This window comes from Leucoraja erinacea, chromosome 30 (assembly GCF_028641065.1).
Source record: "Leucoraja erinacea ecotype New England chromosome 30, Leri_hhj_1, whole genome shotgun sequence".
Taxonomy (NCBI): Eukaryota; Metazoa; Chordata; class Chondrichthyes; order Rajiformes; family Rajidae; genus Leucoraja; species Leucoraja erinaceus.
In genome coordinates this window covers 12,716,082-12,732,218 of record NC_073406.1, presented here as the reverse complement: position 1 = coordinate 12,732,218, position 16,137 = coordinate 12,716,082, and the positions used below count along the sequence as shown (strand labels likewise).

Below are 16,137 nucleotides of genomic sequence, written 5' to 3'. Positions count from 1 at the left end.
ATGTCAACTCTGTCTATCCCTCTCATCATTTTAAAGACCTCTATCGTCCCCCCTTAACCTTCTGCGCTCCAAAGAATAAAGCCCTAACTTGTTCAACCTTTCTCTGTAACTTAGTTGCTGAAACCCAGGCAACATTCTAGTAAATCTTCTCTGTACTCTCTCTATTTTGTTGACATCCTTCCTATAATTAGGCGACCAAAATTGTACACCATACTTCAGAAATGGCCTCACCAATGCCTTGTACAATTTTAACATTACATCCCAACTTCTATACTCAATGCTCTGATTTATAAAGGCAAGCACACCAAAAGCTTTCTTTACCACCCTATCTACATGAGATTCCACTTTCAGGGAACTGTGCACAGTTATTCCCAGATCCCTCTGTTCCCCTGCATTATGCTGTATGGAGTTTGTATGTTCTCCCCGTGACCCCGTAGGTTTTTTCCGAGATCTACGGTTTCCTCCCACACTCCAAAAACGTACAGGTTTATAGGTAATTTGGCTTGGTACAAGTGTAAATTGTCCCTAGTGTGTGCCGGATAAAATTAATGTGCGGGGATCGCTGGTCGGTGCGGACTCGGTGGGCCGAAGGGCCTGTATCGGCGCTGTATCTCTAAACTAAACTAAACTAAACTAAAGTAAACTAAACTTGGTGTGCAGTAAATTGAATTTTGTACATTTTTTTTGCATAATTTTTCGTTCAATTTATTGACTGGTTTCGAGCTGATTTTTAAACAATTTCATTAATTTTCCACAATTCACAAAATGGAAAGCGAAGCAACAAATTGCATCTGTATACTCCACAGAAATGTTTTAATTTTCAATAAATAATATGCTACGTATACAATATTTTTCCTGAGAGGTATGGCCCATTAAATTATTTTTGTGCAAAGTAACCGTTACATTTAAATAGATGTTTTAATCTTTTTTCTCGGTAATGCACAATAATTTCAGAGAATTGCAGTTCAAAGATACAACCATCAAAGAAGCAGCTTCTAAGTGGGGATGTCAAGCAAGGGTGAACATCAGTTACTGTTTGCTCTTCTCTTCTCTGAGCCTTTGCACCAATAATTGCTTTCTAAAATAAATTGGATATTGCAACAAAAGAGTATTAATTTTGCATGGTTAATTGTGTTTTCATTTCCCTTTGAGCTTAGAACAAAGCAATTCCAAAGCCATTCTGCTTATAAAGCACACTCACTTCACTCATGTATTTTTCAATTAAAACAACTTCACTTAAAAGTCCCGAGTACTGGACACAAAGAAAATCAAACGATATTTGAAGATTTTTGGGCCGCACAGTGGCACAGCGGTAGAGTTGTTGCCTTATGGTGCCTGAGATCCGGGTTCGATCCCAACTATGGCTGCTGTCTGTAGTTTGTGCGTTCTCCCCGTGACCTGAATTGGGTTTTCTCCGGGATCTCCTTTTTCCTTCCACACTCCAACGACATACAGGTTTGTAGGTTTTTTTTGGCTTCGGTAAAAATTGTAAATTGTCCCTAGTGTGCTTGTGTAAACAGTGATCGCCGGTCGGCACGGTTTCGGTGGGCCAAATGGCCTGTTTCCGCATTGCATCTCTAAACTAAACTAAACTAAACTGGGAAAGTAAGATTGATGAAAAAGCCAGCCATGATCTCATGAATGCATGGTAGAGCTGTCTCAATCGCATATTCCTATTTCTGTTCCTATTAATAACTGGGTACTTGGGACTAATCCCAAAGCTGTAAACTTAACTCTGGGTTGGGAAGCTGGTTTAAAATTGGCAGCTGGCTCTGGTCCTGCAATTTACAATCTTTCAAGGAGAATAATATTGCAGGATTAATTCCAACAAATAGAAGATGAAAGTAGTGGAACACAAATCGGTTCACATAATTCCATAAATGGAGCCCTGAAATATAAAATTGGGCTTCTGTGTAATGCTATTCAAAGTAGTGCACGTTTTAAGTTATAGAGCGAAAATTTTATTCTGACAGCTTTGAACTGCCAATGAACTGCCACTCAATAAAAGGGATACAGTCTCTCAAAAGGTACTCAGTTACCATGTTTATTCATCAAGATTCGACTACAGTGGAACCATTCGAAATAACCAAAGGCTAATTTTGAAAGTTCAAAATATATTAACGAACAGTCCATAAATCAAAGTGGCTATTTACATCACACAATTCCCTTTTGTGTAGGTTTATATTTGATATAATACACTGCCAAATGAGCCTACCCAAAATAACATTTTTAAGGGACATTTTAATCTTACTGGATGTTGGAATTCCACCACCCTCACCCTTTGCAAAAAATAAAATAAACACACACCAAAGACATTTCCTACACAAACAAGAAATTGTTACATTATTATATATTGCCTGGTGAAATAAAAATTGTCAGTTATCTGAATATCGGAAGCCTTCAAGTTAAATACTATTCAATGCTAAAATTACAACAACGGTGATTTCTATCACTGGTGACCCTCGGACTATCTTTGATCGGACATCACTGGCTTTACCTTGCACCAAACCTTATTCCCTTATCATGTATCGGTACACTGTGAATGGCTCGATTGGAATCATGTATTGTCTTTCCGCTGACTTGTTAGCAAGCAACAAAAGCTTTTCACTGTACCTCGGCACACGTGACAATAAACTAATCTGAACTGAACTATCGGTACCGTATGGGTGTACGGTTAGCAGCTTACACGCTCATTGTCTATTCCCTTCGGAGTCCTTCTATTTATGCAGCCAAATGGTTAAGAGTTAAGCACAATTCATCACTGTACTTATTTAGCAATGGGTGTAGCTTAAGAATATTTTTTCTTTGTGCAAGGTAATGCATGGTAAGAGGGGAGAAGAGCAAGATCCCCTGGTGGGAGATTGTGGATGCTGTGGATGGAGAGAAGCAGAGAGCCTAGGCATACATTTGTATTTCAGGTACAGCTATTTGCAATGAGATGGACAGATGGGAACGGCGGCTTGTCTCACACCTCGATGCTCAGAGAAGTCCTGGCGCTGCGCCAAACCAATGACTGGAACGTAGGCAATCAACTAACTCAAACAACACAAAGTGCTGGAGTAACTCAGCAGAGGTAAGGCAGCATCGCTGGAAAACATGGAAAGGTGACGTTTCGGCTCAATACTTTTCTAATTAAACAAAGCATCAACCTTCAACGGGGAAAACAAACATTTGTGCAACTCCTGCAAACTATATCTGAACTTCCTCCTCTTTCACCCTCACCAACCCTCTCTCCTCATTGCCTCTCACTTCTCTTTTTCCTCAAATGCCTCCCTCATCTCTAAGCCCTTACGTTGACCTTCATTTCCCTATGGAGGACTTGCTTGTGCCAGAGGTGCTTTGGGCCACTTCATTTATTGCAACAAAAAATATGTTTATTCTCTTAACACAAACAATGAACGTGTTAATTTGCAACTGCAGTTATCTGACGGCCCCGATTATTTTTGTAATGAGAGTGATTATACATAAAGTATCCTAAAAGCCAGATCAAGGTTTTAAATTTAAATGGTAACAGAGTGCAATCATAAACCAAAAATCATTTTGCTTATTCAGGTAATTCAGCTGGAACAACATAATTTTGTTGATTAGATCCTTAAATTCACAATGATGTAGCAGCACAATTAATTTCTGAAATTAACACACAACACAATTAATGTACTGAAGGCATTGATCCTTCTGCGGTATTTAGTATTCCAGCATCTGCAGTTGCTCATATCTCTGCCTTGATTCTGTGGGTTGGGTCACTGTAGTTGTTATGGAACCTCAAGGACTGTTGGTATCTTCCACCTTACTATGATCTAGTTGTTACCCAGTATATGATTGGTGTTTTTCTGTGCATGTAGATTCATAGGAATATATTTTCAAGTAGCTGCTGTTCAACAACGGAGGTCCTTGTAACCCAATCCAAATTTTCCATCACCATTCCACACATGGTCTTGTTCACGCAGAGGCCAATGAGAAACAATCCATGGTTTCTGACATTTCCTCTCCTGAACCCCCACAGTTCTAACATTACACAGTCTGGGGAAAGGTCCAAGGACAAATTGGGGATATCTCTGGTTTGCAGTAATCATGAAAGTTGCCTCCAAGACTTTAGGAACAATTTTATATCCTTTGCGGAGGAAAGCAGAATGTATCCAGTGTGATATTGTGTACAAATGAAACATTGAGGGGAAAGAATGTGTGTGATTTTTTTTGGAGCCAAATCCATAAAGTATCCTGTGTTTCTCAGGCATTCAACTTGGAACCTATCCATTAGAAACACAGGACACCAGACCCCCAAGCTAGTTATTACTTAATAAGTAGTTTAACCAGGTCTAAAAATGTGATAATAAAGTCCTGAACCCACATTTCCCTTGTGTTTCAAATAAGTCCATCTTTGCACAGTAGCATAATGGTGTACATTGTAAAATAGGGGCACAGCGCATCAAGCTCAAGGTCTATTTAGATGAATAATGTAAAGAACCCAGTAAGATTTAAAAACGATTTCCTGTGCTGAGACAAATCATGTGTCAGAAATATGTGAACAGTAGTTATTCGAGCCAAAAGGATTGTTTCATTGAATGATTGTATGAAAGAATGTCAAATTCCACTGATGCAACAGAGCAATAAAGTGTGAATAACTAACCTTCTGCCAAGAAGATTTAACAAAATGATGAACACTTCTGGCGTTCAACCAAACACATGCCGTCTGTGCTAATAAGACTCACGTTATATACTGCAAAGATTCTGCCTCGGACTCTCGGATACCCATTACCCTCCACATCAAGATACAAAGAGCTACTTCTCCATAAAGATTTGCTGGAATCCACTTAAATCAAGATCAGATTGCACTGTGCTTTAGCGTTGCACTTTCATCTCTGGAATCTGGGTTTAAATTCAGACCAAGCTGATGGGATGTATGGGTTTTTTTTTGTCTGGGGGTCCAAGGGATCAATATACGGATACTTTTTCCCCAGGGGCATTGACCTGCCCACAACGGAGCAGAATTATCAGTAGAAACAAGGAACAGCAGATGCTGGTTTACCAAGGAAAGACACAAAATGCTGGAGTAACTCAGCAGGTCAGGCAGCATCCTGAAGAACATGGATGGGTGATGTTTCGAGTTGGGACCTTTCTTCAAACTTCAGATTTTGCGTCTTTCCTGAGCAGAATAATCAGTTTCACAAAGAAGACATAAGGAGAGGACTGGAATTATTTCAGATTGTTCAAAAGGGAGTGCTATCTTTAGGCTGGGATATAAATACAGTATCTAACTGGGCTCAATTTAAATTGGAAAATATGCCAACATTGTGTTACAAGGAATGGAGAACTGTAATGTTTGCAAGCACAGGTATCCCCACAAGCATTCACAGATGTAAGCAACAATATTGGTGAATCCAAAAAGTTTAAAAAAAATAATAAAATTTAATTCTAACTTCTTCCTCGCCCTTCGCAATAGTCTATTCCAATATGGGTACAATTTAGATGAACCTTCGATGAAATTAAGCCATGTCATGACTATGAATGTGTTTCGTGTTAAGAGTGCACTATCGTGTTCATTTTTCATTGGAGTAAAGTACTTGTATTGAAATTTCCATCCCATTCTTTCCCAGTGATGGGATGTAGCAATCTGCTTCTGGGTCTCAGACTGTGTCATTAGTGAATCCAAAATGGACAGATTAGTTTTCTCTTTCCACTTGCAAAAGTATATTGCCCTTTTAGCCTTGTTACCTCGAGGTCTAATAAATGCCAAAAACTAAAAATCAAACCACAGATACATGAACAGGACAGGTTTGGAAGGATATGGACCAAGCACAGGCAGGTGGGACTAATGTAGCTGGGACAATGTTGGCAGGTGTGGGCAATTTGGGCCAAAGGGCCTCTTTCCACACTGTATCACTCACTCTGTGACTCAATAACTATAAGGGCAGTGTGCAGGTAAAGGAAGTAATTGCAAAGGCAAATAGAATCTTGGCCTTCACTGCAATGGAGATAGGGTGGGAAAAAAAGCACTATCCATATGAACAGGCAGGAAACAGAGATGAAAGGAAAAGAGTAACATCAGTGTTTACAAAATTAAATGTCGATATTTTAAACGATGAATAATTAATGTAATTAATAGAATAACAAGTAATTTAAATTATTTAGTTTTCCCTTTGAACTAAGGGCCAAACCCATAACATTCAATAACGTGGGAAACATGCTTGACGTTACAGAGTGGAGGTTAAAGTCAAGTTAGTTTCACAAAGACTTGACAATTATACATTGTAAATTTAGAAAGGGAATACCATGCAGATGGAAGCAGTTCCATAAGCTAATGTGAAGGAGAGGACCATAGGAATGGTAACCATGTACAGGTACGTATTATAAAATAAAAACAATCGTAGTGTTTTGTAAAAATTTAAACAACCATATGTTTCAAACGGTTATAGTCATTAGGTCCCCTCCTTTGTGGTTATGATAGGGTTAAAAACTGAGGGAATAAAACTGAGGGAAAACAGGTCAGGAGTTTACTGATATTTAAAAAACCATGTTCAATGTGCACATTACCAAATGCTTTCATATAAATTACATTAATATCACAATAATATTAAGGATGTATTGCCTACACGTTTGGAAAAATACTTCTTACATAAGCAAACAAGTGATGGTCAAATTGCAGACATACTCTAACATCCTATATGATGTCAGGTAACTTTCAACACCCCCACTAATAAAGCTGCCCTGAATAACTTAAAAAAATATATTAAAATTAGTATTCATAACCCTCAATACTGGAAAAAAAGTTGTTTCTAACGCCCGAAATGCACTTGTGATATCGGCAAGAATGACCAAATCACAGTAAAGCCCATGCTTCTTAAAACATGATATCAAGGACAAATACAAATGTTGGAATATTCTGATCAATGCCAATGATGCAACAATTAAAAAGGACCTAATGTAAAGAAAAGGTTCTCTATGTGATTGTGGGTTGTGCAAATTAGCTAGTCTATTATAACTTAGACAGGTGTATGGATAGGACAAGTTTGGCAATTAAACAGGTATATGGATAGGACAGCTTTGGAAGGATATGGACCAAACGCAGCCAGATGGGACATGTTGGCTGGCGTGGGCGAGTTGGACTCAATGACTCTAAAACATTAATGTTTTCAGTTTAGACAATTTGCTCTGTCACCACTTAATTAGCTCCTTGTACATTTTCTTCTTAACACTTCCACAAATTAGATTTACTAAAATCTGGTGTGTTCTGGAAAATATTCCTATAATTGTGTAGACATACGAGCAAGAATCAGTCCCCAAACACGCACTCCCATGATCATAACTAAGGACCTGGCTCGGAGCCAGGCATTACTATAATTAAAACAAAACCACAAATCGTTTTAAATATTCGGCAGCTCAGGCAACATCTGTGAACAAAGAAACCAAGTTGAACATTTCAGGTCACGATCAGAGTTGAAATGCCATTGTTAAGAGTTGCTGACCATCTCAACAGGTGCTGCCTGACCTGCTGAGCATCTCAAGTCATCTTTACCTTTATTTACATTTTCCACCATTTGCAATTTTTGGTTTACCTGTAAATTACTGCATTCAGATTGCGGTCAGAACATTGGAAGAAAATCTGATTAAATTCTCCTTATGATCCCCAAACATCTTAAGTACACTACACACCAGATCCAAATTTGTCTCTGTAAAAATAGCATGATAAACATGAGCCAGATAATGCTTGTTCAAGCGCAGTGACCTCATTTATTTTGGATCACCCTGAGGGTCCATTTAAGTCTTAGGTCTGGCAGCCACATCTATCAAGTCAAGTCAAGTCAAGTCACATTTATTTATATAGCACATTTAAAAAACAACTCTCGTTGGCCAATAAGAATAGTGTAAACAGACAAACTACATACATATATACATCTATGATGCAAGGTGGAGCAGACCAGCTACTGAAATGCCTCTGAAGTGCTTTTAATTGCCGCTGATGGTCACAAACATTTGAAAGCAGTTCAAAGGATTTTAAAGAATTTAAGTAAAACAGTAAATAAATTTACTTTCAAACACATCCTAAATTAAGTAAAATTAAGGGGGGGGGGGGGAATAAGCCATCGGCCTGTGCTTAACTTCACTCTCCAGATTGGTAATTCATTTCGAATGAACAGGTTCAAGGTACACAAGCCAGATATACCAGGTGTAAATTCAAGGTAGACACAAAATGCTGGAGTAACTCAGTGGGACAGGCAACATTTCTGGAGAGAAGGAAATTGGGGTTTTGGGTTGAGATTCTTTAAAGTCAAGGTGATGAATATCAAATACAATTGACCCTCCACTCAGTCTGCCCCATAAACCCATTTGCGAAACACAGCTGCAGATCGGAAGGTTGGAAAGGCCGCTGTCTAGCCTCATGTGCATTGGTGTGAATGAAGAGGGTCTGGAGAAGGGTCACGACTCCCAAATGGCACCAATTCCTTCTATCCAGAGATGCTGCCTATCCTGCGAAGTTACTCCAGCATTTTGTGTCTCCATCATTGGTGTGAAAGCCTGGAATGTGTTGAGCCACATCCTGCAGCTGGCTGGATGCTCTCTCTAGAATAGCCCGCTGAAGACCAGCATGATCCGTCAGCATTGAATATTCCACCTGAACTCAGCAGAACAGTAATTTTGGGTAAGCAAAGCTTTTTTTTATTTTTGTGAAGAGTACCAGCACTGACTTTAGGATTTAAAGAAATAACTTCTCCCCTTTAATCGTCTCAAACTACAATTATATAATTATTTAATTGTATAGATTCAACGGAATACACCGAGATTCATGCTCAGAATTTAACACTATTACTCCAAGTATCGTTCTGCTGATTCTGCACTGAAACCTCTCCCGATATATGCTCCCCAAGAGCTGGGGATACTCTAGAGCAGTGGTTCCCAATCCTTTTTTTGGCCATGCCCCACCTAATCACCTCTAAAATCCTGATGCCCCCCCCCCCCCCCCCCCATGTGGTGATATATAATTCTTATCATTTAAAAAGTGAACTCCGTTTCAGCTGAAGAAGCTTAAAACGCCAATACCTTGGTTTAAACAAGCTTCAAAAGAACATGGCATCCATGAAAAAGAAAAATGAAATAAACAAAAGACAGTTAAAGTTCTGAGCAAGAAATTACTAAAAAATTGTAAAAAAAAAAGAAAAAAAAACATTAGGTGGAAATTGCCCCCCTTAAAAATCAAATGGGGCGTATGCCCCACGTTGGGAACCACTTCTCTAGAGAGTCAAATGTTCAATTGTCATATGCACCAGAAATGAAACAATAAAGGTTTTACTTGCTGCAGTTTTACGAGACCATTAATGCATTAGCTGAACAATAAATATCCAATAATCAACAGTACAATAAATTAATAATCCGCAAAACTAGGTAACCAGACTATAACAGTGCAAAAATGAACGTTGTGGTACAAAAAAACCCCAAAGTAGATTGTTGCTAATGTCGGGATGTCCAGTGAGGGTGATGGATGCTGGTAATAAGCAATTCCTGAACCAGGAAGTCATTCTTTTGTGGAACCTGCACTTTCTTCCCGATGGTAGCAGTGAGATGAGAGCATGGCCAAGGGGGAGTAGGTCTTTGGTGATATTAGTTGCCTTTCGAGAAGCATTAATAATGGGGGGGGGGGGGTGTTCAATACCTGTGATGATCTGGGCAATGTCCACCACATTTTGCAATCTCCTTCATTACATGGTGTCCGAGTTAACAATCCAGGCTGTGATGTAACCGATCAGTATGGTCTCTACTATACACCTGTAGAAGTGCGGTAGAGTATGCACCAACATGCTGAATCCCTTCAATCTCCAAAGGAATTCGAGATGTTAATGAGCTCTCTTTATGATTGCATCAATATGCTGGGAAAATGTTCAGAGACAGGCACGTCCTGGAATTTGAAGTTGTTGACTTTCTCCACCGCCATCCCGTCGATGAAGACAGGTTCATGGCTGCTTGGCTTTCCCTTTCTAAAGTCAACAATCAGCTCCTTAGTCTTGCTAATGTTGAGAATAATTGTTCTTCTTTCACAATTCAATCAAATTATCAATCTCCCTTCTGTACTCTGAGTCACGGTTCCCCATTATTATTTCAACAACGGTGGTATCGTTGGTGAATTTAAAGTTGGCATTGGAGCTGAGTCTAATGGCACAGTCATGGGTGTAAATAGAGTACAGGGGGCTGAACACAACAGCCTTGAAGTGGTCCTCTGCCAGTGGTTATCAAGGAGGAAGTGTTGTTGCCAATTCAACTGATTGCGGATAAAAATGCATAGGGATGAGCAGAGACCCAGTACCCAGAGTTTCGAAGATGATGATGGTGTGGAATGGCAAGCTATTGCCGATGAACGACCTTCTGATATACATGTTCCTGTTGTCCAAGTGGTCTGATGCAGAATGGAGAGGCAGTGAGATCGCATCAACTGTTGATCTGTTGGGGCTGCAGGCGAATTGTAGTGGGTACAGGTCCTTACAAAGGCAGGAGTGGACAGGCATCATAAACAAACCCTCAAAGCACTTCATCACACAGATGTGAGTGCCACTAGGGAGGTTGTCATTTAGGGAGGTCACCTTGCTATTCTTGGGCATTGGGTAATAAGGATGTCTATTTAAAGCAAGAAAGGACCTTGGGCCTCAGTAGTGAAAAGATGCTGTCTGCAAAAACTCCAGCCAGTTGGCCCACGCAGGTTTTAAGGACCCGGCCAATATCAACAATAGGAATTTCTGAGGTTTACTTCCGACATTGACCTTGGTGACTGAGATGGCATTGTCTCTGGGGGCTGTGGGAACTTGGAAAGGTACACTGATATTTTCCCTTTGACAGTGAGCGTATAAAGCATTGAACTCATCTGGGAGTGATCCATCACTCTCACGTGAGCTGCTTGGTTTCCTCTTATAAGTAGTAATGGCATGCTACTCTGCCGCAGTTGCCAAACGTCCATCTAATCCTCCAGCTTAAACTTGAAGTGTCTCTTTGCTTCCTCGGTGGCCTCCTCAAGGAGGTATTTAACTCTAGTTGGTATCTAATCAGACGTGCAGACAACTACGATGTGCATTTGTACTTCAGATGAAGATAGACATTTCGTCAATGTCTTGAATTACTTTTTTGTAGCTGTCCCACCAGCTTTAAATGACTTCTTTGATTGGACCCCTTAATCTCCATTCATCCTCAGATGCCAGGTTTGATCAATTTACAGTATATTTTTTCTCTGGTTCAAAGAGTTCAAGTTTATCCACAATGAATTCCATCTGCCAAATGTTACTGAATGAGTCTATCAATGTATCTTTGTAAATGTCAGCTTCCATGTGCACCATTGACTGTGCCAGTGTCCTCAACAAACCCATCACTTGTTATTCTTATGATAGGTCAACCTGAAACATTAGCTCTTCTTTTCTCTCAGCCATCACAGCCTGACCAGCAGAGTGCTTCCAACATTTTGTGCTTTATTTCACGTACTGCTCAATGCACCTAGATTCAAATTATTTTAAGATTCAGTTGAAGCGTGTAGTCCCAGTAAAGACCCCTGCGGGATATCACTGGTTGCATGTTGCCAATTTCAAAATATACTCATTATTCTTATTCTCTTTAACTGAGCTTTAAACCAAATCCCTTTGTAAGCCAACAGTTGCTTTCAATTCAGTGTTCCCTCATTTTATGTGAAAGCTCACATAAATAACACTGAAACCTCAGTTAATTTTTTTTTAAATTGCAGATGCTGGAAATCTGAAATAAAAACAGAAATACTGGAAAGACTAAACGGTTTAGGCAGGTTCCATGGAAATAGTTTAAATTTGTAAAACCTGTCAGAGGGCAAAGGGTTTTCGATGAGAAGTGTTAACTCTGTTTCTCTTTCCACAGGGGCTGCCTGAACTGCTGTTTTTATTACAGGAACTTTGGAATCTGCCTTGTTAACAACTGCCTCAGTGATTTCAACCAGGTCTGTTGCTGCTTTTATTATAGGATATAGACATCTACAAAAAGATTTAACAATGGTTTAACAACATAAGTAGATCTTGTCCAACGGAAATAGATCACAGGCTGTTGTGCAGTTAGAGGTCAAAAAGTGGGGGCTCAGATCTTTCCCCTCCGCTCTTAAACCTATAGCCGCTGGTTTGTGATTCTCCTACCTCCTCCGATAACTCAGCCCCTATAGTCATGGGCAACATTCTTGTAAATGTTCGATCCATTCCTTCCAGCTTAATTAATAGTCGCATGACCAAAACTGAACACAATACCCAAGTGTATCCTCACTCATGTCTTGTACAAACGGATCATAATATCCCAACTTCTAAACTCAATTCCCTGACTTATGAAGGCCGACGTGCCAAAAGCCAACTTCATCATTCTATCTACCTGTGGCGCCACTTTCAGAGAACCATGTAGTTGTACTCCAAGATCCCTCGACAACACACCAAAGGCCCTACTATTCACCGTTAAGGTTCTGCCCTGAATCGACTTCCCAAAAAGCAACACCTCATACTTATCTAAATCAATCTGTATTCCTCAGCCCACTTATTCAGCTGAACAATATCCCTGTAATTCCTGATAACCATCTTCACTGTCGATGTGCCTACCTTAACTATGCCACTCAGCCACATGCTTGTAGAAATTTACAGCAGTACGTCTTTGGGATGCGAGAGGATACCGGGGCATCCAGGAGAAACCAATAGTGTCATGAGGAGCACATGCAAACTTCACATAGACAGCAACAGAGATCAAGATAGAATCTGGGTCTCTGGTGATGTCGACTGAGGCTCGACTAACTGCGCCACTGAACTGTCCAATTAATTTATGTTAACTAGCACCCAATGTTCCAAATGAATCTGCCCAAACCAGTCCAATGGGTAGATAGTAACATGAATAAAAACCATCAGATTAATATAAGGACTTGTGTCTTTGTTAGAATAGTTAAGACTGAAAAGCGATAGCTTGCAGACTTTGCCCTTAATAAATCCAGCAAGAAACAATTTGGTCACATATGAAGAACAGGGAAAGTGTGTAAAAAAACCTATTTTAATTGTAATTATTGTCTAATTGAAATAAATTGGAAAAAAGCGAAACAAAAGGGAATTAATCATCGATGAAGACCTTGCTACTTGCTCATCGGTAAACATGGATACCATTTATATTCTTCGCCACCATCCAAATTTTAAACAGTTACAAATGGCAAATCTTCAACATCTGCCTCATTGCTAGGCAACATATAGAAATATCTCTATAAACAAAAGTATCCTGCTGATCCAGATTTTTTGAACTAATGTAAGATGTAACATCAGAAACTTATATTTTAACATCTGGAATACCAGTCGAGCACTTCTACAATGTTTGCATAATTAGGCTTTTTATGTTTTGCCGTGGGAAACAAATTTTATTTGGTCACAATTTCAAAGGAAATTATACACCCTCAAGTTTGTTTTCTTAAGAGATCTATTTTTGTGAGTCCAAACTGGATAGCCATTCTGATAATAATTTCAGTACGGATTGGCAAATTATTACATGTATGGGAACAGACGCTGGGTCTGTACAGAAGGTCAATGGCAAGTGTCACTGCTTCATTTCTGATCCCAGCGGTTACCCACAAAAGTTCAGACCCAGAAAACAAATGTAGCAGATTTAAAGCAGCTTTGATCTCAAAAGGAAGAAAATCAAAAAAATTACAGAACATATACCTCAATTCTGAACAAAATTGTACGTACTTAAAACGTTTCAAAATAAAAATGCCAAAAAAACATAAGAACATTTTGATATTTAATCACCTGTAGGGTACACAAAATCATCCAGAACGTTGGTTTATCCACAGATAAGAATAACTATTTTTGGGTCAGTTTAATTTATTTTACTTAAATGTTGTCATTTATTCTTTTTTGTAATATGAACAGAGATCAAACATGTTAAAATCTTCATGAACTATCCATGATTCTATACCCTTGGGGAAAAAAAATCAATAAAGTAGCCCAAATAACTCTATTTGAACAAGAGCATGAATTCAATTTCTCTTTCCAAAGATGTAGTTTTATCCAGTATTTTCTGCTGTTATATCAGATTTGCAGCATCTGCAATTTTTAGATTATTTAGGCAATCTGCGTCCTTTGTCGCTCTACAGGATAACGGTGTTAGTATCTCAGCATTATTCAAATAGTTTGTACACATCCATTAAGCCTTGTTGTCAATTACTCCGAAAACTAACATATATAAAGATTAAAAGCATCCCTCTGCATCGTAATGTCTCGGAAGCATGTACCATCTCTGGCAGAAAAGTCCGTTGAAGACGTTTCAAGCCTGAGCCTAGGTTGCTGTCCAACTAAACATGAGCATTTGCACAAAGGTTCGGCAGAATACTCGCTCAGTTCAATTTAAAGCATTTCTCTCACAACACATTATGAATGAAACTAATTGAGAGGACAACCTTAAGATAAATATTACATACTACTACCTCACAGCATTGGAAGCAGCAAATGCAAACACTGCTGACACCGTTTTCGTCAATACTACATAATTAAATGCTTCCTCAATGTCCCGAGCAATTTCAGTACCCAAATTACATTTGCCTCTTAGATTAGTTTTTAGAGATACAGTGAAAGAGGTTTTAGGGAAACAGGCCCTTCGGCCCACTAAGTCCGCACCAACCAACCATCCCCGTACACTAGCATTATCCTACACATCAGGGACAATTTACAATTTTACCGAAGCCAATTAACCTAAAAACCTGTACGTCTTTGGAGTGAGGGAGGAAACCCACACGGTCACGGGGAGTCCATATCACCTCCACCAATGTACAACAGTAGAAAAGGCAAGACACTTGAAATATTTGAAAGTCTTCACAGCAAAATGGTAATCAAGCAATTCTGTTTAAAATTTAGAACGATAACAAGTTTTTTAAAAGACGCAAGATGACCCAAGAAAGGTTCGGGGTAATATGTTGGGGTAATTATGTCTACACTGTAGGGTTTTGCCTGCATCACACGAATTTTCAATTACTCCAAATTTTTGGTTTAATGTGGAAATAGCCGCGAGGGACTTAATTCTTCCTTCGCGGGCTTTGTTAACGGTAAATTGGTGGATTTGAAATGGAATCAAATCACATACAAATCGGTCTCACGATAAATATCTTGAAAATGCATGATTTCAGTTGACAAACAAGGTAAAAGGTATGCATTGTAAATTCCTCACATCAATATTTCACGATCAATGAAAAACAGTGTGGCTTCATAGCCGGTCTGGGCATCTGCTGCTTTATATTCTGACATGAAGATAGCAGGAAAATAGATCTGGATCAGAGGAAATTAACTCCAATGAAAATTGATTTTAGGAACAATTTATAAATATTGATTCATGTGAGCGAACCTAAAAAGGGATGAATGTCAGTTTCAAATATGTACCAGAGTGCTATTGCCTCTTTAGATAACACAAAGTTACCAACCGATATATGGCTGCTTATACCTTGTCACTATATTTTTTTGTAATTCAACTGGAGATGAAAAGTTCCAGCTCGAGGAACAGAAAGAGCAAATTCAACAAACCTGAATTTTCTAGATAAGAGTAATCCTATTGAACACTTTTAACATTATAAAGGAATTGACAAAATCATTTGGAAAAAGATAGTCAAATAGATTTTTTTTTAAAAGAGCTTAATCATTTTCAGAAACAAGTTACAAGAAAGGGCAGTACATATAAGCGCAAGTCGATGAAAGAATTTCAATGGACCAATGCATTTCGTACTACCATGAATTTTAATGTGGAAACTCACCATTCGCCAAGTGCCTCCAAGCAGCGCATCCGCCCAAGAACAAGCTCAGGGTCGTCTTTGTTCATGTCCATTTTCTTGTCATATGCCACCAAAGCATCTTCCCATTCATGCAATTTCTCATACCACGTTGCTTGGATCTCCTGTTAAACAAATCCCAAAATGTACACAATACAAAGGCACACCTAACAGTACCCTCCTAATATCTGTAGACAATTCTCCTTCAACACATGCATTTCATATTATCCATTATGCTTTGAAACATTGGTACTTCCTCCAGAAGGCAAAACACAGATGGTAACACATCCGAGACCAGTGGGTTGCAAATTCACATCCAACCATGGATATGTAAATTCACTTAATGTTTTTTTTCCCTTATGGAATGCAATAAGAAA

General features: G+C 39.0%; 1 protein-coding gene across 1 annotated transcript in view; it reads right to left on the bottom strand.

Annotated features, from left to right (window-relative positions):
• The window catches only part of mtor (mechanistic target of rapamycin kinase), a 181,979-nt gene that overhangs the window by 58,603 nt on the left and 107,239 nt on the right, over positions 1-16,137 (bottom strand). The window contains exon 30 of the mRNA XM_055659446.1: positions 15,746-15,885. Within this exon, the coding sequence (XP_055515421.1) occupies positions 15,746-15,885 (140 nt within the window). The remainder of the gene's footprint in view (positions 1-15,745; positions 15,886-16,137) is intronic.